This window comes from Dendrobates tinctorius, unplaced genomic scaffold (assembly GCF_039654945.1).
Source record: "Dendrobates tinctorius isolate UK_male_01 unplaced genomic scaffold, ASM3965494v1 ptg000044l, whole genome shotgun sequence".
NCBI lineage: Eukaryota > Metazoa > Chordata > Amphibia > Anura > Dendrobatidae > Dendrobates > Dendrobates tinctorius.
Genome location: NW_027361712.1, coordinates 20,367,753 through 20,395,598, shown reverse-complemented (window position 1 = coordinate 20,395,598; position 27,846 = coordinate 20,367,753). Strand labels below are relative to the sequence as shown.

Below are 27,846 nucleotides of genomic sequence, written 5' to 3'. Positions count from 1 at the left end.
TCTCTTCCTGTGCTATTCAGGCTATGTGCACACGTGCGGAATTGCCGCGGCAATTCCACAACTCCCTGCCACGAGAAATATGCTAGAAATCCGCTTTTGTAATTCCTGCGTAATTCCTGTGAAAAACTAGCATTTTGCAAGCATAATTAGCTTGCAGAATGCTAGTGTTTTCCAAGCAATCTGTAGCATCGCTTTGAAAACTGATTGACAGGTTGGTCACACTCGTCAAACATAGTGGTTGACAAGTGCGACCATCTTTTTACTATTGAGGCCGCCTATGCAGCATCAATAGTAAAAGATAAGATGTTAAAAATAATTAAAAAAATTAAAAATCGTGATATTCTCACCTTCCAGCGTCCCACGCAGCGTCCCCAGACCTCAGCGATGCTTCTGGCAAGTCTTGTTCCCAATGATGCATTGCGACAGTGACCCCAGATGACGAAGCATCTCGCGAGACCACTATGTCATCACAGGTCATTATAAAAAAAGGGGGAGACAGAAGCGCACAATAGGGCCTTATCCAATGATATAAACGACTGGAACAGCGCGATCCTGAAAGCCGGACTTCTCTCCTTCCTATATATGCAATCACAGGTCATTGTCGCAAGGCATCGCTGGGAACGGGACTTGCCGGAAGCATCGTTGAGGCCGGGGGACGCTGCTTGGGACACCGGAAGGTGAGAACATCAAGATTTTTTATTTTAATTCTATTTTTTACAGGGATATGGTACCCAGGGCCTGGAGGACAGTCTCCTCTCCTCCAGACCTTGGGTACCATCCGCACATTTTCCGCTTACTTTGCGCACGGTGGGCATAGCCACATGCGGAAAGTAAGTGGAACAATGCATTCCTATGTGTGCAGAATCCCCGCGATTCCGCAAAAAGAATGAACATGTTGCGTATTTTTCCGCGATGCGATTTTACTGTGGAAAAATAAGCATTAGCACAGCATGTGCGGAATGCCATTGAATTCAATGGGTTGCTTATTTTATGCGTTTTTGCTGCGTTTTTGCGGCGAAAAAACGCAGCAAAAACGCATAAAATCCGTGGGAATTCTGGATGTGTGCACATAGCCTCAATGTTCATGGGTAAGATTGAATATCCGTGTATCAGACACTTTATAAGGGGATTTGTGTTTCTACTGTGCGGGTTCGGATTAAACACAACCATGAAAGTTGGGCATACTTGCATGTAGTGACATTTATATTAACTATGGCCACGCTATGCCGAGTTCTGCTTTACCTCTCTTCAATTCACATTTATGTAATTTGTTACAGCAGCTCCACTGCCACTTGTTGCCTATAATAATAATGGGCTGCTAGTGGAATTCTCCTTCGTGCGTCCACCATCTAGCCCTGCTCTCCTAGTCATCAATTCTTGTGCCACAAACTCCTCATCTAGTGACATCTCTGACTTCCAGCTTCAGGCTGCTGTGCCCAAGGTGAGTCCTTGAAACGTACATCTTCACGGCTTATCGTACACCCATAGGCAAAAATGAAAAATTGTCCCCTCCTCCAGGGGAGTTTCAGCACCCTCTACAGAGTTGTGTGATAATACTATCTGTAGAGAAAGAGGAAGCTTAAGACAAGATCATTGATGTCCAAAAAGGGCACTGACTTTAAATGACATTCATATAATTGGTCTTAAAAGGTTTTTTTTTAGTTTTTTTAAGGATTAACAATTCTTATTTAGTGCTTTTCAGTTGGGTCATGTAAAAAAAACCCCTCAGATCTTAAAAAAGAACTCCCATCAGCGATATTATCCTCTTAATATGTTGCAGTCATCATGTTATATGGCACAATATACTTACAATTGCTCATTTTGTCTTTCTACCCAGTTAATTATTCTCTTTTCCATTAGGTCTATAACATAACATGATTAAAAACCGACTAGCTGAATCCTTCTAAGTTCTTTGTAGAACTAGAAAGTCTCTTTTCCCTGGATGAGTCATCATTATAACTACAATTCTAGGTCCTTGGCACGGGGGAGGAAGAGCGCAGTTTCTAGTCTCCCATGGAGACAATTGAAGCAAGTGAAAAGTAAAAAAAAATATAAAAAAAAATAAAAGTTCAAATCACCCCCATTCACCCCATTTAAAATAAAACAATTTAAAAAAATAAAAAATACACCTTTGGTTTCGTCGTGTTCAGAATTGCCCGAACTATCAAGATATAAAAAGAATTAATCCGATTGGTATACATCGTAGCAAAAAAAAAATTAAAATGCCAGAATTACGTTTTTCTAGTCACTACAATATTGGATTAAAATGCAATAGCGGGAGATAAAAGATCGTATCTACTCCAAAATGGTATAGTTAACAACGTCAGCTCGGCACACAAGAAATAAGCCCTCACTCAGATCATGACAAATGGAGACGCTACGGGTCTCATAAAATGATGCAATTTTTTTTCACCACGTAAATAAACCTAGACATGTTTTGTATCTACGGTCTTGTAATGACCTGGAGAATCATATTGGCATGTCAGTTTTGGCATTTAGTGAACATAGTAAAAAAAAAATATTAAAAAAAAACTGTTGTGGAATTGCACTGCACTTTGAGTTTTATTTCCCGTTTTTGAGTACACGATATGGTAAAACCAATGGTGTTGTTCAAAATTACAACTTCTCCCGCAAAAAACAAGCCCTCACATATTGACGGAAAAATAAAAAAGTTATGGCTCTGGGAAGAAGGTGAGCGAAAAACAGAAATGCAAAAACGAAAATGGGCTGAGGCGTGAAGGGGTTAAGTATCAATTTAAAGAAGTTATCCAGTTTAGTTTCCATAAGAAACTCTATTTTCTGTCTGCATTGTTTTCATACATCTCAATTTAATTTATGCAATTGTGCATCAGCATTTGGGGTGAAGTCTTCTCTATAGTTAACATAGCAGAGTTTTAAGACCACAGTAAATGCTGATTTGCCACCATACATGAACACATGATTTGGTCTCTGATCCGAGTTATCAGGGGCTGTCAATATTCGGACATGTCAATAATGCAGCCTGTATAGACCAACTGATGACATTTTGCTAACTTTCATGTAATATGTGAGTTGCTCATAGTTCAATTATGATTCTGTATATTTCCTATATTTCAGAATGTTCAGATCCAACTTCAGGCTCCAAGTGGATCTTCACTTCCAGCTTTTGGTGGAGGATCTGTTACACAGTCTATCCGTATTCTGAACCCTCAAAAGGTACTTTGGATCTAGTAATGATGTAACAGGTGTCAATCTTTTTTGGGTTAAAAAACCCCAGATTTTTGGAGTAAATCCATTTTGGGATTGTAGGAAGAATGTACAGATAGCATACCAGTGACCAAAATGTACCCAATGGGGAAAAGGGTACATCCCTATAGGGATTGTTGGAAGAGAGTACAGATAGAACATCAGTGACCTCAGTGATCAAAATGTACCCAATGGGGGAAAGATACATCTATGTAGGGATTGTTGGAAGAGAGTACAGCTAGAACACCAGTGACCAAAATATACCCAATGGGGGAAGATACATCTATGTAGGGATTGTTGGAAGAGAGTACAGCTAGAACACCAGTGACCAAAATATACCCAATGGGGGAAGATACATCTATGTAGGGATTGTTGGAAGAGAGTACAGCTAGAACACCAGTGACCAAAATATACCCAATGGGGGAAGATACATCTATGTAGGGATTGTTGGAAGAGAGTACAGCTAGAACACCAGTGACCAAAATATACCCAATGGGGGAAGATACATCTATGTAGGGATTGTTGGAAGAGAGTACAGCTAGAACACCAGTGACCAAAATATACCCAATGGGGGAAGATACATCTATGTAGGGATTGTTGGAAGAGAGTACAGCTAGAACACCAGTGACCAAAATATACCCAATGGGGGAAGATACATCTATGTAGGGATTGTTGGAAGAGAGTACAGCTAGAACACCAGTGACCAAAATATACCCAATGGGGGAAAGATACATCTATGTAGGGATTGTTGGAAGAGAGTACAGCTAGAACACCAGTGACCAAAATATACCCAATGGGGGAAGATACATCTATGTAGGGATTGTTGGAAGAGAGTACAGCTAGAACACCAGTGACCAAAATATACCCAATGGGGGAAGATACATCTATGTAGGGATTGTTGAAAGAGAGTACAGATAGAACACCAGTGACCAAAATATACCCAATGGGGGAAAGATACATCTATGTAGGGATTGTTGGAAGAGAGTACAGCTAGAACACCAGTGACCAAAATATACCCAATGGGGGAAGATACATCTATGTAGGGATTGTTGAAAGAGAGTACAGATAGAACACCAGTGACCAAAATATACCCAATGGGGGAAGATACATCTATGTAGGGATTGTTGAAAGAGAGTACAGATAGAACACCAGTGACCTCAGTGATCAAAATTTACCCAATGGGGGAAGATACATCTATGTAGAGACTGTTGGTAGAGTGTACAGCTAGCACACTAGTGACCTCAGTTACCAAAATGTACCCAATGGGGAAAAGGGTACATCCCTATAGGGATTGTTGGAAGAGAGTACAGATAGAACACCAGTGACCAAAATATACCCAATGGGGGAAGATACATCTATGTAGGGATTGTTGAAAGAGAGTACAGATAGAACACCAGTGACCTCAGTGATCAAAATTTACTCAATTGGGGAAAGATACATCTATGTAGGGACTTTTGGTAGAGGGTACAGATAGCAGACCAGTGACCTCAGTGACCAAAATATACCCAATGGGGGAAGAGTACATCCCTGTAGGGATTGTTGGAAGTGTGTACAGATAGCAGATCAGTGACCAAAATGTACCCAATGGGGAAAGGGTACATCCCTTTTGGAATTGTCACAATTCAACTTATTAAATCTGAAATGCTACAGCTATTTATAAAGAAATATTACAAATACATCTAAGGTTTAATGAAACGTGACACCTTTGAGCATTCAGTTTAGAGATGCCTTTAATTTTTCAAAAGTCTGACAGTCTCCCAATGTAAGACTTTCTTCTAATGTATCACCTTTTAGGTACCTTTACGTATGCGGCTACGGTTGTCTTTTACACATAATGGACATCTAGTTCAAGAAATCTCTGAAGTGAACAACTTTCCTGCAGAAGCATGGCATTGACCTGATCGGGTTCGCATGGACACTCGGATAGTGCCGGAGACATCGTAGAATTTTTCTGAATGATGGAAAAAGAAAATAAACTGACCAATGTGTTACATTCAGCAGATATGCAATAACTGGAAACCAAGGAAGGTGTCAGTTTCTGTATATGTGTGATGCTTACAGGATAGAGTTACACAGCTACAGCATAGAACATGCACAGGAAATATCACTAAGTGTGAGGAAGGATATTGGAAAGATATTGCAATAAAACTCCTTTAAAGACCAGCCATGCTCTTTTCCTCCTCTAGGTGGCATGATTCTACCTTGACTTTTCTCTAACCTTGCTTCCTTCCCACTATTCTAATGTTGCTTAATACTGTGCCAGTCTCTACACTAAGGCACTCAAAGCATGTATCATAGCATCAGTATGAAGACAGAAGAAATCCCATTAGAGCAACATAAAAATACAGAAATGGTTAACCCTTTAATTCGCCGTATACAGATTTGCCAATTCCCTTTAGGCTGTTTGTGTTAATTAGGATTTGCGAGTATAATGAATTCTCCGGCTAATTAATGCTGTGTAGTGATGATGAGGGGGTTGCCTGAAATAGTGTGTAAGGGGGGAGCAGCCAGCGGTGATGTGGGGGGGCTCATGTGAGTGGCACTGAGCCAGCCTGTACCTGCCCCCTTCAAGATGACAGACTGTAAGAGACAACAGGGAGAGAGAGCGCAGTGACGAAGGAGCAGGGAGAGTGCGCAGAATAGCAGATGCATCCGCCATCGAAAAATCAGCATCTTCTCTACCCTCCCACCAATATCCAATCGTATATATTTCACCCCCACCAACTCACCCACTTCTGCTCCCTGAGGTGTGAGCTGGCAGCTGTGGGCACTGGCCATCTGTGTGCGTGTTCATGCATTTGCATCTGTTTGTCTGTGCCCTGTGTGTGCATATCCGGGCAGAGAGCTTGGCAGAGAGTGTGGGGCAGAGAAATACATAGACGGGGAGTAAGTCAGCGTGAGACATACATAGAAAGAGATGGGCAGAAAGAGGCAGATAGCGAGAGTTGGCACAGCTACAGACGTTGGCGAAGAAGCTGGCACAGACGCGGCCCCCTTTGAGATGGCACCTGGTACTTATCATTGTGCCGTAAACAGTATGCATGAAACCGAGTGTAAAAGAGCTAGCGTGCATGGATATGGCAGGACATGGTACAAGAAAAGAAGAGGATGGCACGTCAATTCATTTGACTGATCTCATGAGTGTTAATTGCTCCTGCTCCCGGAGTGCTTGATGTTGGTACACATGCACGAGTCGCGTGGCATGCATATGTGCTATTGGGGGCATATGGTCTAGTCCTGCCATAATACACCCTAGCATTTCAGCAACAATGGCTAAGCCAAGCGAAATTCTACCATGCCCAAGAAGACCATCAAGAGCTATTCAACAATGGCCGTAATGGAAATGACGGTGGAAGGATACCAGAGGCCTCCAGATAACGGTGAGACAGAAATGACTCCAAAAACTAACAATGCATCATTATAGCCGCACACAGGGAGGTAAAAGCTTGATATATTCTGAATCTATACCCATATGGCTTGAAGGAGAGACAACGCCCTGTTGTCAATTTATTGTAGACTTAATGATATACAAAACACACAAACACCAAATTGACATTTTAAGTTTAGATTTTTATAGTTTTTTAACCATTTATACATCACTCTGAGGAAATCCTCAAACTCTTTGCATGCGACAATCCATGTTAGGTGAGCAGCTGGTCACTAGACAGGCTAAGAGATGCAGGGAGAGCATGGGCTATATCCTATACTAAGCTGGCATGATGTGCTCGTTGAAGGTCAGATTTACGGCTTTGGTACTAGTTAGTCTGTTTGGTTAGTATACCAATCCTGACTATGCTAAATGATATAACTTGCAGGATCTAAGAAGGCATTAAGTAAGTCCAAGGCCCAATCTGTGCCACCCTTTGTGTATCCTGTAGTGTTATAACTTTGATATTTAACGGTACTCGTTTAATTTTGGGGAAAAATAAAAGAAAGACAATGAGCAGGGAAAGAAGATTGATGTTAATAGGTCATTAGATGCTTAAGTGTTTGACACCTATTGGGAAAAAAGAGTCAGACATGGGTCTTAGGGAGGAATCTATGCATTTTTGTAGAAACAAACTCTACGCATGTGCCATTTACGTGAAGTATTACTATAATTTATTTGATGTGTCAGCATATTACTTAAAGTTTGTCAAATTTGCTAGGCAAGTAAATGTATATTTATTTAAGACCATCATATTCAGCCATAAATTTTCAACGCATGCACACAGCAAGTGAAAACCACGAGAAATCTTCATCATTTTCACTTGATGGGGGTCTCCATTAAAATTTTAAAAAGAGAAAAAGCTCATTTTTAAAGCCATCATTCCATCATAACGCTTCATAATGTGGCAGTGTACAGCAAACAGCATTTGCTCAATATCACATCAATCAATTCAAAGAAACCATCGGAAATCCAGTCCTTTCACCATATTAAGCGGTGTCAAAGTTTAATATGTTCAGTCTGCAATAATAAATAGTAATGACATCGGTGAACTGGTTGGCTTCCTAATGTATTAGTGCTTGACAGTTTAATTTTTAAAGGATATTTATGCATTTACATGAAATAGGGACTTGAGAATTGCACTGAAAAATCTGCAAACGACGAGCAGCTAAGAACGTTCTTCGAGCAGTCTACTGCAGGCTTTGCGCATTGTCAGAGATCCTCTCGTGTCCTGTGCTTTGTTTAGGTTGATAGCAACCCTGTGATTATGGGATAACGTGACTTGTTTTTCAATATCAATAACATGGGTACAAATCAGGATTTTTTAAATTTTTACCTATGATTGCTACATAGTGTAAATGAATTTCTCTGTTATTGGTGGATACCACAACTGGTCTTTGGCTGTTTATAGGCCACTGAGGACAACTAAATGAATTGGAGGGATATAAGAATGACCATATAAAAAAAAATTCTAGTTATTTGTAGTAGTTGTAAACCAATGTGCTGAGAGGGAGGTTGCTGCGTTATGGATCCTTTGATTCCTGCGAGAGGAAGGGGGGATTGCATAACTAGAGAAGCCATTGGCAAGAGAAAAAAATGATGGTGCAAAAGGCAAGCTATTCCAAGGACATATGAAACAGCGAATACGGTGGCTAGCAGGAAATGTGACGGACGTGTGATATCGGATGGATGCAAATACTTTAGAATAACGATTGGTTATGATAACCAATGAGAATGCAGAATTGAAAGCATCCTATGGTTCTACAGCTGTGGCACACTTAGATGTTTGGTATTGTGGAAGGGACTAATAGATAGCACAAGGGCAAAAACTACAAAATGTATGTTTATGGCAGATATCTTTTTTATTGCATATCTGTATCTTATGGAGACGCGAGTATGCTTTTGGGCTTGTTAATGTAAACTTGCACACCATTATATAATGTCCTTGCTCATTTTTAAGTAGGCCACACATATTTTAATGCATAATGCAAGTGGTCAAGGTAAATGTTCCTTTCCTTGCAAATCCTTAAGGTATCCAAACACCTTAGATACTGCTAGGTAAATTTATTTGGCTGACAGTTACTTCTTTGGACTACCCAACATGCCAAGCATGAAAAGGTAGAGGCAGCTGCCAAACTTTTTTGGCAATGGCTTGTCTCTGGTGGCAACAAAGAAACAAGCTTGTTGAAAATTAGTTGTTCCCCTAAACTTATACTATAGGGGAATAGTCATGACACCCCCATATGCATAAGATAGAGGACCAGTCTCAATGAAAGCGGCAGGTACAGCCAATTTATAGCTACTGCTTATGTGCACCTCTACAAGTCCGCAACAGCTGCAGACCTACAGGTTGCTTTAGTTATGTGCTCAGAGAGAGGGAAAATAATGATTAAAACAATTATACTACATATGGAAGACTTGGGATAAATTAGGGAATGTAGAAAATATGAGAAAAGATGTTTAGATTTTGTTTTAGAATATGTGTTAGTATCCAATCTAGACTATTCAGATGACAGAGGAGTCCATACCAAACACATGCCTGTATACCTATGTAGATGCCATGCTGCTCTGAGTGATGAACTAAATGTAGTGACACAGCATTTTCTGTAACCCATAATACAAATCATCGTCCATTTCAGATGCCAATCTTTCCATCTACTTTTTTTTGGTGTAAATAGTTTCTACATTTTTATGTAACTTTGGATTTAAAAGGTTGTAATTCTTTTTGTATTTAGTATTTTACTTGTGTTTCCTTGTTTGGTGGTTTAATATCCCAATCCTTCCCTCCCCATCCCCCCCCCAAAAAAAATCCCCAAGCTTAAAACATTAAGAGTGAGGTATGGGGAGAGCGATACAGGGGAGCAAGGGAGTGAAAAATGTCCCTCCTCCCATAACCCTCCCCAGAGAGATAAAGCCCTTCCCTTGTCCCCTCCACAAATGGTTAAAGCATCACAGCGAGAGTTCTTGGAGTGGTGTTAACACCCCTAAGTATTACAAAGTTCAAGTCACTGGTTGAGAGGTGCTGTATTCCATATTGAAATAAAACTCCCAAAATTGCCATGTACACACATGTGTACACGCGTGAGTGACAGGAGACGGGCATCGCCTCTTGTTTGGTTCCATAAGTCTTGGAACTTTTGGTTATATTTAGTTTTTTTCCCCTCCCCCTGTTCATTGGTTTATTGTTCATTCCCATTCCCAAACTCAGGGAGGTTGGGTAAAGAGTTTATAGACAGGGGGAGGTCACTCTTGTTTTGGCACCAGGTTCAGAAAATCCAGAAAAGCTTTGGGTTCTCAGTATTTCTATGCAGAGGTTTAAGGGTTTTTCATTTTCTTTTTGGCCTGTGTTATGATGTATTTCTTTGTGTATACGTCCCTGCTGGAGAGACACGCATACAAGGTGGGGGAGACAGTCATGAAAGTAGGGGAAGTGTCCCTCCAGCAGGTTAAAGGGCAAGGAAGCAATCTTGAGTGAGGGAATGCTTCATTTGTAACAGACAGACACAAGTAGGGAGACAATCACAAAAAGGGAAGTCACATGAACACTCTAGGAGGTAAATGAAACATACACAAGAAGTGAAATAAAATAGAGAGAGACAACCTCAAAGCTGAAGTATGAGACAGCAATAGAGTGTCTCTATAAAGCCATGAGCACAGAGGTAGCAGCACTCTTTGGCCTGAGTTGAGGTATTGCAGAGGATGCTCCATCACTGCATGCACTTTGTGCACGGTGCTGCTGTGACCTCAGATGTTGGCTTCGAGCTGCGGGACCCTGCAGTAGTACTTGGCAGGAGAGGCAGTGATAGGTACAGACCCTCACTCTAAAAGGTGGAGGATGCGGTGGAGGGTCAGTGTAACAGCCTGCACGTTGATGAGCTTCAGCTTCTCCCTCTTCATCATAAGAGGTCTTGCAACGTTGGCACTGGTACCTAATTGCCACATCCACCATTGGAATATCTTCATCTTCTAAGTCATCATCTCGCTCCACATTTTCTTCCTCTCCCAGTGTAGGTTCGTGACCCCCACTTTCACTTGAAGCTTTCGTCTGTGAAGGCTCTGGCTTACGGAATGATGCTGCCTCAGGAGCCAATTTAAGAGGTGCAGGGAGCAGCCCTAGGAGAGTGTGGGGAATCACTGGGTTAATTGGAAATAGACGTTTCTTTAATCCATATAGCTGTTGAAAATATGGGCCTTGTATCTGGGGGGTGAACAAGGGAGTGGCAGCTGGAGCAAGTGAAAAAGGCATAAAGGGAGCCCCCATGAGAGGAGCAGCCTTTAGAGGTGAGGGACCAAAAGTCTCCGGGGTCATTGCAGGTTGTGATGATTCTTTAGTGGTGTCAATGGTAGTGTGTGAAGAAGTGGGGGCAGATGGTGCTGCACGGGGAAGTAGAGCAGGAGGTACAGTAGAAGTCATCCCGATGAGGTTCGGAGGAGGGCCTAAGATAAGAGAGAAAAACATGATTAGTGGAATGGGTCATACTGGCATAAGTAATAATCATCTGAAAACAAGGAGGATAAAAAGTATTGGTGGCAAATGTAATAAAGTTATACAAAGATGGAGATTTCCTTTACTTAGTATCGGTCTTGCAAAAGCACTCATTGAATGTGTAATAAGATTTTGTGAACTAATATTAGAGAGTAGTTCTTCAGCATAATCCTTAAAACTACATATTTTGCCAAGCCGTTTTTAATGCCAAAAGGCTTCAATGGAACAGTGGTTCCAAATCAAGACTTCATATTCGCTATTGTGGCACCCCTGAGGCTCAGTCGCCACAGAGGTACTGCACCTCCTCCTGAGGTGTGGTATCCCACAATCCAGGTAAGGTGGAGACTCCTGACCACGCTACAACACCTGCACCCCCACACCACAAAGTAGTGTAGCAAAGCACCTTCGGCGGCTCCCTGCTTGGAGTATAGCAAAGCACCCATTGGTGGCTCCCTGCTTGGAACACGAAACGTGCTGGGAGGTGGGTGGAGATAGATTACATTACAAGGAGCGGGAAGAGTTTAGGATGAGAAGTCAGTTGGTTAGAGAGTTGGAGAGAAGAAGATCCCTGGAGAGAGGGATAGATTGAAGTGCTGCAGCAGATCCCAGTGACCTGGGTCTGCTGGCACGGGAAATGAAGAGAGAGAAAGCAACATAGACTGAAAGCCTGATTCTCCATAGAAAGAAAGATTAGTATGGAACGTGAGGAGTAAAAGGGAACAGAGGACGTGGGTTACAAGAGAACCCTTCCTAGAAGTTCCAAGCGCAAGGCCGGGGCCCGGTCCCCGAGGTTGTATGGATACTAATGGTCCTGCAGCAGACACCAGAGGAATAGAAGTAGTGACCACTTTATTCCCTCACAAGACTTGGGGGCACAACAGCAACATATTAGTGAGCCGGGACTTAGTAGCAAGAAGTCCCCGAAGCAGGCTACAGCTGTCTGCCGTACAAGTAGAGTTCATAAGAACATCGGACAGGAGGAACTCCAGTGTAACTCAGTACTAGGAGTACTTCATTTAAAGGCGCTATAAGAGGAGACCTTCAGAAAGGCACATATTGGCGGAGTGTTGGAAGGGAGTATTCCATCTGGCCTGGAGGTTGACTGAGTCCCTGACCCGGAGGACACGGCACGGAGGCGAGCACCTGTTTGTACAACAGACTGTGAGTAAAGCTTTGCAACTACATGCCCTGGAGTCCTCCACTTATTCCCTGCGCCATCCCAACTAGCACAGCCGCCACTTCTGCGCCTGACACTACACCATCTAAGTGTTACTTCACCAACACTGCCCTGGGACTCCAGCCCTGCCTGTGGAGGGCTATAACATCAGTGCTGCACCACACCATCTATCCCAGAGGATCTGTCTGCAGCGTCGGCTTACATCTTCATTGCCGAACACCACAGGTGGCGTCACGAATCACTTATAAACTTTCATCACTATAAGCACACTGCAACAACCCCCTTTACAATGGGCGCCAAGGTCCACAGGCCGGGTTACAGCTGCCGTGACATCTCCCATAGGAGCTCATCGGGACCGGTACCGAGTACCCCACAGCCCTGGGTGTGAGGGCGACCCATTCTTGGCGTCACGAACAGGATGACGAGACCTGATTCCATCGGGTTCTGTGTTCCTGAGATCTGTTGGACTTAAAACTGTTGGAAATGTGCAGAAGACCTAATTTGATAGACTGTGAAATGAATGTTAAAAATGGCTGCCGGCACGGTGAAGAAGGGCGTGACAGCCTGGGTGGTCCTAAGAAAAGACCGCGAACTGTCCTGGGCCTCCCCTGTCTGAACTTCTATGCGACAGCAACATGGCCCACCCCCCGAGGGGTTCATATGCTGGCTTGGTATGGAGGAGTTGGAAGACGCAGCCCCCAGAAGGAGCGGAAGCCAGTGGCGGGAAAAGAGCCAAGGCGGGAAGAAGAACGCCATATTGGAAGGAGAAGGGAGGACGCCTGCGGAGCGCGAGGAGGTTGAGCTGAATCTCCCCGGCGCAATGGCTGAAGGCTCGGACCCGGCTTCCAGGATGGACTGTCAACAGCTGGAGCAGGAGATTGCCCTGTTGACTCACGAACTGCGGCTGAAGCGGGAGGCGCTCTGGAGGAAGAAGTGGCAGCCCGCCCTGGAGGGGCCTACACCCACGGTACCCCAGTCACCGGTACCCGCCGTCGCTGCACCGGATCTTCCCCAAGCAAACTCTGTAGAGCCTGCGACCGCTGCAATACCACCGGCAGCGTCCCCTGCAATCTCTCCGTTACCACCGCCGCTGTGTGAGGCAGAGGGAGCTGAAGAGGAGCTCCCGCCTGGACCTGACGCGGCCGCGCAGGTCCCATCGGAGACCCCCCTGTAGACCGGACAACCATAACTACCACCGCTGCCACCAGGACCCGCACCGTGCTAGCACCGGAGCCGAGACTGCACCACCGGGAGGCACCGGGTATAGATGCTGGCCATCCTAACGGGCTACCCCCCGAATTCTCATTGTCGGAGGTTGGCCTGCTAGAGCTTGAAATGGGGGTGTTGGACAAGTCGTCCGGGGGCACTAGGCTGACGGAGATGGGGAAATGGAAGAAGTCCCTGCTGAGGAGGGTGCGGTTGGAACAGGCGCGCACCGTACGACACCTGCAGGGCTTGGAAGAGTCTAGGCCGCTTCGGGACATTGAAACGCATCATGGGTTCTCTTGGCCGCAGATGCAAAACCCCCGTGTAGCTTCCTACCTATGACAACAGGCCACGGTATCCCTAGATGTTAGACGAAGGACCAGAGCAGCAGTACTCTCTGAGGATGAAGAACTTTATCCATTGATACCAGCTACCACTCCTACCGACTTACTGGTGGTGGAGACATCGCCAGGAACAGCTGATATGCCTACCCCTGCTGTACCTCAGGCAGCATCTTCAACCACTGCAATCACATCTGGTGGACACCCAGAGCATCTCCCCTGGAAGCAGCCCAAGCAACCAGCTTCCAGAAACCCAGGAGGGGATAACTAGCTATAATGTTGATTTGAACTAACTTTTGTTGCCCAGGAGGGTATTAGCAAGTTTCCAGCTTTTCTATGTTTTTTCTATTTTTGATTATGATGTTTATTTGTTGATCCCGTTGTTGCCCAGTTTTATTGGCAGCGTTCTTCTATTACCTTTGAACTGTAGAGATCATGGAGGCTGAGTGATCCAGAACTGTCAATGTACATAGTTTGCACCTCTTTAGGTGCTCTCTCTTGGTTTTACATAGGAACCTCACCTTGGAAAAAGGACTACCTCTTTATAAGGACATTTCCAGACATGATGGCCGATCCAATGTCTACTCTTTGCACTTATTAATAATGCTTAGTATTTTTGAACAAGAAACTAGAAAGTAATAATGTGTAGTAACAGTATTAATGACAGATTTTATAGGGTTCGATTGAGAAAGAAATATAGAGAATGTTTTACACTACGTGAATAAAGATGTGAGAATTGAATAAAAGTATGCAGGTGACGAACCAGGTGTTGACGGTTGTCACTCATTAAGGAAGTAGAAAGTGTAACAGATAACAGAAAAGAAATGTGTTGCTAGAAAATGTGTTCTGATAGTGAATTTGCTTCCATAGCACTTTAAATTAGGTAGCATAACTTTCAATATAGATAGACAGTTAAATTGGTTGTAACGTTCAAGAAACAGTGCCTCCCACATTGGGACGTTTAGTATAAGAGATGTTCATTAGGCAATATAAAAATCTGTAAGTTCCTGTATTGTCAACTGTGTTTGGCTTGCAGCCCGCGGACGTGCTGTGTTTAACAGGGGGGTATGTGGCGCCCCTGAGGCTCAGTCGCCACAGAGGTACTGCACTTCCTCCTGAGGTGTGGTATCCCACCGTCCAGGTAAAGTTGAGACTCCTGACCACGCTCCAACACCTGCACCCCCACACCACAAAGTAGTGTAGCAAAGAACCTGCTTGGAGTATAGCAAAGCACCCATTGGTGGCTCCCTGCTTGGAACACGAAACGTGCTGGGAGGTGGGTGGAGTTAGATTACATTACAAGGAGCGGGAAGAGTTTAGGATGAGAAGTCAGTTGGTTAGAGAGTTGGAGAGAAGAAGATCCCTGGAGAGAGGGATAGATGGATGGAAGTGCTGCAGCAGATCCCAGTGACCTGGGTCTGCTGGCACGGGAAAGGAAGAGAGAGAAAGCAACATAGACTGAAAGCCTGATTCTCCATAGAAAGAAAGATTAGTACGGAACGTGAGGAGTAAAAGGGAACAGAGGATGTGGGTTACAAGAGAACCCTTCCTAGAAGTTCCAAGCGCAAGGCCAGGGCCCGGTCCCCGAGGTTGTATGGATACTAATGGTCCTGCAGCAGACACCGGAGGAATAGAAGTAGTGACCACTTTATTCCCACACAAGACTTGGGGGCACAACAGCAACATATTAGTGAGCCGGGACTTAGTAGCAAGAAGTCCCCAAAGCAGGCTACAGCTGTCTGCCGTAAAATTAGAGTTCATAAGAACATCGGACAGGAGGAACTCCAGTGTAACTCAGTACTAGGAGTACATCATTTAAAGGTGCTATAAGAGGAGACGTTCAGAAAGGCACATATTGGCGGAGTGTTGGAAGGGAGTATTCCAACTGGCCTGGAGGTTGACTGAGTCCCTGACCCAGAGGACACGGCACGGAGGTGGGCACCTGTTTGTACAACAGACTGTGAGTAAAGCTTTGGAACTACATGCCCTGGTGTCCTCCACTTATTCCCTGCGCCATCCCGACTAGCACAGCCGCCACCTCTGCGCCTGACACTACACCATCTAAGTGTCACTTCACCTACACTGCCCTGGGACTCCAGCCCTTCCTGTGGAGGGCTATAACATCACTGCTGCACCACACCATCTGTCCCAGAGGATCTGTCTGCAGTGTCTGCTTACATCTTCATTGCCGAACACCACAGGTGGCGTCACAAATCACTTATAAACTTTCATCACTATAAGCACACTGCAACAACCCCCTTTACAATGGGCGCCCAGAGCCACGGGCCGGGTTACAGCTGCCGTGACATCTCGCATTGGAGCTCATCGGGCCCGGTACCGAGTACGCTACAGCCCTGGGTGTGAGGGCGACCCACTACCATCTCACAACTGCAAATGTCTACAATAGGCACCCAAGCGAAGCTGGGAAAATCCGTAGTGTTAGCTCACCATATGCGAACAAGTCCATCAAGCTTGGTCTTGCTATATTATTCATAGATCTCATATTAATGAACAATTTATTAATTTTGGACCTTTAGTTTATACTGTATTAAAATGATAATCTGCTTCAAGCACCTAAAGCCTTATTATATACTGAAACAGCATATAATTAGTTGTTAAATAATAGATTTGATTGCCTAATCATGGAATACCAATTTAGATTATCCTAGGCATTTTAGATAGTTGATTAAAAAATATGTTTAAAATCAGAAAAAAAAAGCAAACATAAAATTTCAATTGACAAAACATAAATTGCCCCTGGATAAAAAATTGGCAACTTTGCATATAATGTAATTATTCAATATTACCTATCATTTAAAGAAATCCCTCTGCTGTTCTGATAAGCAGTATGTTGATGTTTTTTCTAGTTTGGCAATAGGTGTATTTATTTATTTTATTCACTTATATAGCGCCCTTAATTCCACTGCGCATTACAGACTTTATCATTACTGTCACCACTGGAGCTCACAATCTAAATTCACCATCAGTATGTCTTTGGAATTTGGGAAGACAGCAGAGTACCTGGAGGACACCCACACAAACACGGGGAGAACATACAAACTCCTTGCATATGTTGTGTGAACTCTAAGGCCGGGGTCACACTGGCGAGGAATACGGCCGAGTGAGAGGCGCTAAAAGCACGCATTAGACACGGACCAATGATTCTCTATGGGGTCCCTCGCACCAGCCGTATATTTCTCATCCGTATTCTACGGTCCGTGCCAATCGCAGCATGCTGCGATTGTCAGCGTACTACGGCCGTAGTACGCCAATGCAAGTCTATGGGTGCGCAAAAAATACGGATTACACACGGAGCACACATGTGACTTGCGAGAAATACGCACCCGGTGTCTTTTAGCAAAGCCGGCAATTCAGTGCGCTATACAGTAAGCTCACACTGACAGGTTTAATAAAGAAACGAAAGAATAGATATAAACACATAGAATACATATATATGTGTATTCTATGTGTCTATATCTATTCTTTGGTTTCTGTTATAAACCCTGTCTTAGGGCTCCATTATATGTCCATTTTGCAAGCCTGCGAGAAAATCTCGCCATACGGATGCCATACGGATTACATACGGATGCTTACTTGCGCAAAATACGCGACCACACCTTGATTACGGATAACATACGGAGCACTGTTTAGGGGCCATTCATCCGTATTACGCATGTAAAATACTGACCGTATTTTGCGTTGGTTAGTGTGACCCCGGCCTAAGCCATAATTTTCACCATGCTCTCTATACTAGTCCCAAAAGGATGCCAGGGGGTATAAAGGTGAAAACATCTATGATTTCTTGTTAATGTCGCAGTGTCTTTGCTTTATGGTTGATTATGGAATCCATGTGGAATTACGTGTTGGATGGAAATGTTTTTATGGCGTGCATACAATATAAATAGTAATGTCATATATTAAAGTCATTTCTGTGAGAACTACATATTGATTACTAGAAAAATGATTAGCTTTGCTCTTCACCAAGTTCTTTGTTGTATTCCTGGTTCTGAAAACAACACTGACATGTGGTGACACGCTGCTGATGATAACGATGACTGTAAAGTACCAGCGTGGTGAAATATTCTGCATTATGATCAGGCTTCAATAGAGATAAGAAAAAGTATACATTGAGATATTGAGAGAGATATTGTCAGAAGTAAAGCTGATTTGTGTTAGTAGTGGAAAGGTTTGGATCCTGAAAGGGGGCTGTTCGTAGGATTGCTAGAGAGGCAAATCAGAACTGCCAAAGACATTCAGAAAGATTTAGCAGACTCTGGAGTTGTGGTACATTATTCTATTGTTCAGAGACATGTGCACAAATATGGCCTTCATGGAAGAGTCATCACAAGAAAACCTCTCCTGCATCCTCACCATAAAATTCAAAGTCAGAATCTCCCCAGCCACAGTGTGTACAACGTATGTGAGATTGTTCTGCTACACATGAGCACAGCATGAGCTGTGTGAGCATGGGAAGAGTCTGTCTGTAATCGCACTCACAGAGCTCTGATCACAAGCATGTGAAGCAGAACTATCTCACCCAGTTGTCAGACATTTGTAAGCTCAGGGGGCAAAATCACTGTACACGCTTCAGCACTTCTCAGCAATCTGATTCCTACACATACTGTCAGATGTGTGTGAGTGTGGGGAGCGTCTCACATACGTTGTGAACACTGGGGGTGGTGGAACTTTTTTATGTTGACAGGAACTGCGAATGCTCGGCCAGCTGATTGGCCACTGGGAAGACGCATAAAGCTTGCAGAAGGAATAACACCAGGGGGCATACTTCAGAAGATAAAAGATTGGTATTTTTAAATGTAGCATAATTTTTAAAAACTAAATTACATAACCAGAGACAAGTGTGGTTTTATATGATTTATCTTACTTTCTTTTTCTACTGTGGCTTTTCATTTTGGTGGTGTTGCCATATTGCTGTTTGACACATTTTTAGTACTTATTTATCTGTATCAATAAAGTATATTTTTATTTCAACACTGTTATAGATATACCGTAATTGTAAAACCTATGGAGTTTTCATATTTACATTTGACGTATGGATTGAATGGAACAAAGACTAGCTCCATGATCTCCAGATGACCCTTGACTGCAGCTTAGACCCCCTACCTACCATTCCTGCAAACATGTATATAAAGGTGGTCATCTAATAGATCACAGACACAAATTCCCTTACCTCCACTCCCGCTTGCCTAAGTATGCGGGAAGTAACAGATTTATGGCCCTTGCTTCTCTAACTGCACAGAACTGCAAGCAGAGTGATGTGTGCTTCTTTATTCCATTCAACTTATGAATATTTTTTTTTAATGAATACCCAGGGTCCTACAGTTATAAAAGTAATATTTTCGGAGTCATGACAAAGTGGTGAGCATAAAGCATGTTTTACATCATAGGGCGGTTATGGTAACACTTACAAATTACTAGAGGCAGTGATGACAATATGCATGCCATGTTTCCTCTATATAGATAGAAAAAATTGTGATAGGAAATATGATAGTAATATCTTCCGCCTGGGACTTCCATGGGCGAAGATATCGTAGAAGTTGGGGATGCCATAATTTTCTAAAAAAGACCTAGCCACATCCCTGACAGGCGTTGTTATGTGTCACAGGAGAGGAGGTATGTGGGTGTGACATTTGTTAATAAAAGCAAATACAGAACTATAATCTTTGTTAGTCTTGGGAAATACAATTTACTGTAGTCCTGTCAGTTTCCAAAGATGAGAGCTTCATTTCATAAAAGCCATAGCCAACCCTGCAATATCAGATATAGTACATTTCTTCTGTTTATCTGTGATTGTATATACTGAATTGTTTTCTTCCCATTTTGTATCAGATTTCCAAATTTTCTATAAACATTGCCTACTTTTTCGATTAAATGTATAAAATTTAATAGCGCTGTTCCTTTTTTTCTATAAACCACACACCTGAAGCAATAATCTATCTGTAACAGATGTACAACCGGCCTGTATAAACGGTTGGTGGTAGCAGTTAAAAAAAAGGGGAGAAGCCATTTGTGGTGCTGGTCAGGCAGTGTGGAGGTTAAACCTGAAATATCTATGTGCTGGTAAACCTTTATCTGCATCCGCCTTTTCTGGCTCCATGGGAGTGATTCAGAAACGCTTCAGGTACAGTTTGCATTTAGTATGGTCTTGCTTTTAATACATTTAGGAGGCCGTAATGGCACAGCGAATATAAAAAACGTAGAGTAGGACTGCCCCATATGAGAATGCCTTGGCGTGGCGGCGTGGCTCAAGTAATTGATCAATTTTTTGCTAAATGTCTCATTTTGAAATACAGTTAGAAATCAATATGTGCATATGCACTTTATGTATTGCGTTCTGACCACAAGCAGCACTGGCTTCTCCCCTTTTTTTAGGTGGTAGCAGTTAGTTCCTTTTGTTATTGTGGAGTTTTGCAGTGACTGTATCGGGGTATTTATATATTTTCCATGCGTTGGAATCAGATGTGTAAATACTATATGCTCACTGTGAATTCCCCAATTACTGGCCTAGTACTGAAAACAGCCACAGCCTCGTCCATAACTCGTCAGTCAATTGCGTCTGAGTGTTGTTCCTTGACAAATTGGTACCAGTCGTGAGCTCTGTGTGATTTTCCCTGTTAGTTCAGGGACAGATTGGTGGCAATGGCGGGATCTGCGTGATCTCTCCAGAGTTCTTCCCGACAAATATTCAGTTGCATTTTTTTGCCCAGCATTTCTGTAGGGGTATATATTTCTTAGTTTGGGCTTATGCAGTATAAAACAAAACATTTATTGTACACATTTTCAGAATAAAACTGCTTGCCATTGAATCCAGTTTCTACATCGATTTACCTATTCATGTAGGGTCTACAGGTTGATAGATTGGTTCATTGGTTCATTTATCCTTCATAAACGCAAAATTGCACAAACTGATATAATTCTACTCAATACGGACACATAGATAACATACAAATAGAACACTGATGACAATACGGCTGCAAATCATCAGTGGTTTTTTTTCTAGATGTAAATTGGACGATTTTTCATACGCTCATCTGACCCCAGCCTCATGGTGGTAATGGTGGTAATGTTCTAGAAGGGCGTTGTCACATCTGTGCTCCAAAAGCAACACGTGAATATCTTTGTAATGAAGTGACGCAGTGCAAAAAGGAAAAGAATGGAAGAATTGGGGAAGCTCAGGGATTTTTATTTGAACTCAATTTTTTTTGAGCAAGTGACCCCTTGCTCAGACACTCATATTAAAGTCACATGCTGTCCATTTCCTTGTGATCCTCCTTGAGATGGGTCTACTCCTTCATTGGAGTTCAGCTGTGTTTAATTAAACTGATAGGACTTGATTTGTAAAGGCACACACCTGTCTATATAAGACCTCACAGCTCACAGTGCATGTCAGACCAAATGAGTATCATGAGGTCAAAGAAACTGGCCAAGGTTATAAAAGAATTTCTGCAGTACTCAAGGTTCCTAAGAGCACAGTGGCCTCCATAATACTTAAATTGACGAAGTTTGGGACCACCAGAATTCTTCCTAGACCTGGCCGTCCAGCCAAACTGAGCAATCGTGGGAGAAGAGCCTTGATGAGAGAGGTAAAGAAGAACCCCAAGATCACTGTGGCTGAGCTCCACAGATGCAGTAGGGAGATGGGAGAAAGATCCATAAAGCCAACTATCACTGCAGCCCTCCACCAGTAGGGCCCTTATTGCAGAGTGGCCTGACCGAAGCCTCTCCTCAGTGCAAAACATATGAAAGCCCGCATAGAGTTTGCTAAAAAACAACATGAAGGACTCCCAGACTATGAGAAATAAGATTCTCTGGTCCGATGAGACGAAGATAGAACGTTTTGGTGATTCTAAGAGGTATTTGTGGAGAAAACCAGGCACTGCTCATCACTTGCCCAATATAATCCCAACAGTGAAACATGGTGGTGGCAGCCTCATGCTATGGGTGTGTTTTTCAGCTGCAGGGACAGGACGACTGGTTGAAATTGAAGGAAACATCAATGCTGACCTGGAGAATCATGTTTCTGGGTCATTCTTACTTTACAATGATCGCAGTAAAAATAAAAAAATCTAAATTTTTTTCACTTTCTTTTACTTTTTGAGACATTTTACCTTACTCTAAAATGTAATATGAATGGTGTCAAAACTAATTCTTGTCCTGCAAAAGACAAGCCCTCATATATCAATATCAGTGCAACAACAGAAAAGCTATGACTATTTAAAAAAGGTAGGGAAAAAAATGAAAACGCAAAACTAAAATCTGGTAGAGGGAAGGAGTCAAACAGTATGGCCGGAGTCACACTACAGCGAGATACAGCCGAGTCTCGCAGGTTAAAACCAAGCTCTGGCACCGGCACTCCGGAGCGAAGCGTGCAGCTCCATGTATTGCTGTGCGGCTGCACGCTCCGCTCCGGAGTGCCGGCGCCAGAGCTTGGTTTTAACCTGCGAGACTTGGCCGTAACTCGCTGTAGTGTGATCACGGCCTATGGCTCAACATCACATGATGTATTTTAGGGCTCGTTCTCATGACAGTCGGAGTTAGGTCTGTAAAAAAACAGATCGCACTCAGACTGATGTTATTTAATGGGGCAGTGCAGTTGAATGATTTTTTTCAAGGACCGAATCTGCGTGTGACAAAAAAAATCGCAGCATGCACTAGTTTCTTCAATGTGTCGGATGTCACTCATTCAAGTTTATGGCTGCACAAAAAAAAAATAATTCCATGCATATACTGTAGCATATGATTTTTACAGATACATTGCAATTCTATGAGGAAACTGTAAATGGTCTTGTAAATTAGTTATAGTTTTCTGGATTACATTTTTTATACGCTTGTGTGAACCTGGTCTTACAGTGGCTCGTGACCTAAAAGGCTACGTCCAAACGATAAGCTTTTGGTGCGTTGTTGACGCTGCATAGTTTTGCTGCGTCAGAAATGCTGCGTATTACAGTTCCAGCAAAGCGGATGAGATTTATAGAATCTCCCGCCCACTGGATTTTTATTTTACTCAGTGTAAACTGACCTGCGGTGCGCGTTTCAAATCCATAACATGTCAATTTCTCTTGCAGGTACGCTGAGTTTTCTGTGCAGAATTTCACCACAGACTTGCATTAGGTGCGCAAATTGCAGAAATAAAAAAATGCACGTGTTTTAAGGCTGTTTCTATGGTGGAAACACATAAAAAAACTCATATAATCTGCACCTAAGTATGTCAATAAAGTTTTGTCAAAGCCAATTGTCAGGAAGTATCAAAGCCCGACATACAAACAAGAGACAATAACTGCAGCGTAAAAAGAGCATGTTAAAAAAAAAACCGCACACAAACGCAATAAAAAATGCAAGTAACCTAATTTAAATAATTGGTGCAGAAATTCTGCAACATAAAAAAAACTCATAGTGGGAATGTAGCCTGCAGGGTTAAGGCCCACTACCATACAAGTTTCTTGAGGCCGACTTATGGTAGACAAATAAATCTAAAATGTATGTATGTGTCAGAGCTACTATACAGAATTTAGAACTATTTCTGCTTGTTTCCCACAGATGCCTGCTATAAGAATCGACTTTTTTCATCATCATAATAGGAAATAATTCACACAGTCCACATGACTACATAACGGTGAGTAATATGGAGTTGAAAACCTGTATACATTAATTTGATTTTCAAGTGATCAGATAGAGGAAGAGCAGGGGACCATAATTCTACCTCATCCAAAAGCCTGGTTGATATTTTCCAATGTACGTTCCATGCAGGACAAAATAAAAAAAAAAAATGAAACTCCATGTACAGTGCTTGCTGTGGATTGTAACAGCCATATCATGTATGGTTCATACCTACACCAAATTAGTTTACAAATTATTCTGAAAGGAAATCCACAGAGGAGAAAAGCTTCTTAATGAGCCCAGAATATGCAAGGAAGCTATGACATCTTTCAGAAACTACAAGCCAGGAAATACAAGGGGGTACCGAAAATACTGAGAATTACTGATTTTATTTTTTTTTTATTCAAGAAAACGTCTTGAAAACATTAACCCTCTTCAAAATACGGTCCATTAAATTAATATCAAATGTCCCAAAAAGTTTTTCCACTATTCAACACATTTTTTTATATTCTTCTGAACTAATGCTCTTAAGTGCCTCCAGCTATTTTTTCTTAACTTTGTCTACGTACTGAAAATGATTCACCTTTAGGTTTTTCTACATTCTTGGGAATAAGAAGAAGTCGTAAGAGGCTAAATAGAGCGAGAAAGGACTCATACTCACATGCGAGAAACTCAGACGAGTCTCACGCGTCAATACCCGGCACTGCCGCCGGCACTCATATCAGAGCATTCAGCTACATGTATTTCTATGCAGCTGAACGCTCCGGTACGAGTGCCGGCGGCAGTGCCGGGTAGTGACGCGTGAGACTCGTCCGAGTTTCTCGCATGTGAGTATGATTCCTAAGGTTTAGACCCTGATTTTTTGACAAAAGTCATTATGGGATGAATCTTGGTGTTACCATTAAAACACAGCCTGAAACAAAAGAGTAGTCCAGCCAGTGGAAGACAGCTTCATTACCCAGACCAAAGTGAAGTCAAATTTGAAGTCCTTGATGGTTTGTTTTTTCAACATCAGAGGAGTCGTTCACATTCAATTTGTTCTTCAGGGCAGCACAGTGAACCAACATTACTATCTGCAAGTACTGAAGCAATTGTGTGAGGCAGTGAGAAAAAAACTACCTGAATTGTGGTGATCGGAGGACTGGCTGCTTCATTATGACCAAACGCCTGCCCATAAAGCGTTGAAAATCAACCAGTTTTGGTGACAAATGTTATGACAACGATTTCTCACCCCCCCTTACTCGTCCGATCTAGCCTCCTGCGACTTCTCCTTATACCCAAAAATGAGAAAAACCTAAAGGAAAAGTGTTTTCAGGACACAGAAGAAGTTAAGAAAAAATAGCTGGAGGCACTAACAGCATTAGTTCAGAAGAATATAAAAAATATTTTGAACAGTGGAAAAACCGTTGGGACAAGTGCAGACCATCTAATGGACAGTATTGTGAAGGGGATTAATGTTTTCAAGATGTTATCTTGAATAAAAAAATGTAAATAAGTACTTCTTAGATTTTTTTCGGTACCCCCCCATAAATATGTGACAAGAAAAAAAAATCCAATCATTTAATGTTTAGTTCCCAAAATTAGTTATTGGTTAAGTTTTTTGATATTGCATATTTTTGCTAGGTACAAAACACAGCGTCTGAGGCTATGTGCCCACGTTGCAGAAATGCTGCGCAGCATTTCTGCAACTCCCTGCCGCTGGTAAAATGCATGCAGAATTCGCATGCGTTTTCCCACAAAACACAAGCATTTTGCAAGCGTTTTTAGCTTGCAGAATGCTGGCGCTTTCCAAGCGATTTGAAGCATCGCTTGGAAAAGTGATTGACAGGTTGGTCACACTTATCAAGCATAGTGCTTAACATAGAATCATAGAATTGTAGAGTTGGAAGGGACCACCTGGGTCATCTGGTCCAACCCCCTGCTCAAAGCAGGATTCGCTAAATCATCCCAGTCAGATGTCTGTCCAGCCTCTGTTTGAAGACTTCCATTGAAGTAGAACTCACCACTTCTCGTGGCAGCTTGTTCCACTCATTGGTCACTCTAACTGTCAAAAAGTTTTTTCTAATATCTAATCTGTGTCTCCTCCCATTCAGTTTCATCCCATTGCTTCTAGTCTTTCCTTGTGCAAATGAGAATAAAGTTAATCCTTCTACAATGTGACAGCCCTTTAGATATTTGTAGACAGCTATTAAGTCTCCTCTCAGTCTTCTCTTTTGCAAACTAAACAATCCCAAATCCTGCAACCTTTCCTCATAAGACAGGGTTTGCAGACCAGTCACCATTCTGGTTGCCCTTTTCTGAACTTGCTCCAGTTTGTTGATGTCTTTTTTAAAATGTGGCGCCCAAACCTGGACACAGTATTCCAGATGAGGTCTGACCAAAGAGGAGTAGAGGGAAATAATGACTTCACGTGATCTATACTGTATGCTAACAAGTGTGACCAACTTTTTACTATTGATGCGTCCTATGCAGCATCAATAGTAAAAGAAAGAATGTTAAAAAATAGTTAAAAAAATTAAAAAATAGGGATATACTTACCCTCTGTTGGCCCCCGGAGTCCCTCCCGGTCCTCACTGGCGCTGGCGGCAACTTCCGTTCCCAGGGATGCATTGTGCGAATAACCTCTGATGAGGTAGCGGTCTCGCAAGACCGCTACCTCATCAGAGGTCACTCGCGCAATGCATCCCTGGGAATGGAAGTTGCTGCCAGCGCCAATGAGGACCGGGAGGGACTCCGGGGGCCAACAGAGGGTAAGTATATCCCTATTTTTTATTTTAATTCTATTTTTTACAGGAATATGGTACCCAGGGCATGGAGGAGAGTCTCCTCTCCTCCAGACCCTGGGTACCATCCGCACATGAAATGCTCACTTTACGCATGGTCGGCATAGCCACATGCGTAAAGTGAGTGTTTTAATGCAATCCTATAGCAGCGGAATCGCTGCGATTCCTTAGAATTAATGGACATGCTGCAGATTTTACCACGATGCGATTCCGCAGCGGAAAAATCCGCAGCATGGGCACAGCACATAGGATTGCATGGGAATGCGGTTTTTAAGCATTTCCGCAGCGGCAAAAATGTGGTGGAAACCCTTAAAAACCAGAACATGGGCACACAGCCTTAAAGTACAGTTCCAGCAAAGTGGATGGGATTTATAGAAATCTCCTGTCCACTGTGCCATTTTTACGCTGCACAAACTGATCTTCAGTATGTGTTTCATACTGTATGTGCAATATTTTATGTAAATCTCATACGTTGAGTTTTTATCTGCAGATTTTCCCCAATTACATTAAATTCAGAAAATTTGCAGGTAGAAAATACAAACCCATTTTAAAAGGTGTTTCCACTGAGGAAACACACTATAAGAGGCATGTAGTCAGCACATGACTATATCAAAAGTTTTGTCAAAGCCAAAACATCATGAAATAGCACAGAGAAAGCAGTTTTATTTAAAGGGAACCTGTCACCTGTTTTGGCCGCTTAAGATGCGGCCGCTGCCTTTCAGGGCTTATCTACAGCATTATAGAATGCTGTAGATAAGCCCTGAAAGGCAGCGGCTGCATCTTATAGCGGCCAAAACAGGTGACAGGTTCCCTTTAAAACATGAGATTCGAAAAAGAGATAAAAATTCAAGAAAAAAACGCACTAGCGTATCAAAAATCATCCCCATTCTCATCCACAAAAGTGGTACGATTTTTCCTCACTTGTCATCCGTGTGCTGTCCGTATGCAACCCGTTTTTTTTTTACTCAGCAGCGATTAATATTTTACAGGACCGTTTACAGTTTCCTATTTTACAGAATTATAATGTATCTGTAAAAATCGGATGCCAAACTGATGGTCTTTATGGCTTCCAATTTTTTTCTCGCACTGTACTAATTTCGGAGTGATATCGCAGCATTGTGCGATTTTTTTTCTCATGCTGAATACAACTGAGAAAAAATACATACAGTGGGGAAAAAAAGTATTTAGTCAGTCAGCAATAGTGCAAGTTCCACCACTTAAAAAGATGAGAGGCGTCTGTAATTTACATCATAGGTAGACCTCAACTATGGGAGACAAACTGAGAAAAAAAAATCCAGAAAATCACATTGTCTGTTTTTTTTTTCATTTTATTTGCATATTATGGTGGAAAATAAGTATTTGGTCAGAAACAAGCAATCAAGATTTCTGGCTCTCACAGACCTGTAACTTCTTCTTTAAGAGTCTCCTCTTTCCTCCACTCATTACCTGTAGTAATGGCACCTGTTTAAACTTGTTATCAGTATAAAAAGACACCTGTGCACACCCTCAAACAGTCTGACTCCAAACTCCTCTATGGTGAAGACCAAAGAGCTGTCAAAGGACACCAGAAACAAAATTGTAGCCCT

At 42.5% G+C, this 27,846-nt stretch overlaps 2 protein-coding genes and 1 long non-coding RNA gene across 7 annotated transcripts in view; 2 read left to right on the top strand and 1 right to left on the bottom strand.

Moving 5' to 3' along the window:
* AP1G2 (adaptor related protein complex 1 subunit gamma 2) overlaps positions 1–5,388 on the top strand; it is an 80,935-nt gene extending 75,547 nt beyond the window's left edge. For 2 of the 3 annotated variants that reach the window (XM_073575403.1, XM_073575402.1), the window contains 3 exons: positions 1,278–1,441; positions 3,097–3,195; positions 5,020–5,388. In XM_073575403.1, the coding sequence (XP_073431504.1) occupies positions 1,278–1,441; positions 3,097–3,195; positions 5,020–5,121 (365 nt within the window). In that variant the 3' untranslated portion in view covers positions 5,122–5,388. The remainder of the gene's footprint in view (positions 1–1,277; positions 1,442–3,096; positions 3,196–5,019) is intronic. The other variant, XM_073575404.1, reaches the window with a different exon arrangement.
* Positions 5,389–5,757: 369 nt separating this feature from the next.
* LOC141089113 (uncharacterized) overlaps positions 5,758–27,846 on the top strand; it is a 79,672-nt gene continuing 57,583 nt past the window's right edge. Inside the window, exons 1-2 of one of the 3 annotated variants that reach the window (XR_012232179.1) lie at positions 5,758–6,605; positions 23,418–23,493. This is a non-coding gene — a long non-coding RNA (uncharacterized lncRNA). The remainder of the gene's footprint in view (positions 6,606–23,417; positions 23,494–27,846) is intronic. The other 2 variants (XR_012232178.1, XR_012232177.1) reach the window with 2 other exon arrangements.
* The window catches only part of ZFHX2 (zinc finger homeobox 2), a 117,356-nt gene continuing 96,229 nt past the window's right edge, over positions 6,720–27,846 (bottom strand). The window contains exon 10 of the mRNA XM_073575405.1: positions 6,720–11,089. Within this exon, the coding sequence (XP_073431506.1) occupies positions 10,290–11,089 (800 nt within the window). The 3' untranslated portion in view covers positions 6,720–10,289. The remainder of the gene's footprint in view (positions 11,090–27,846) is intronic.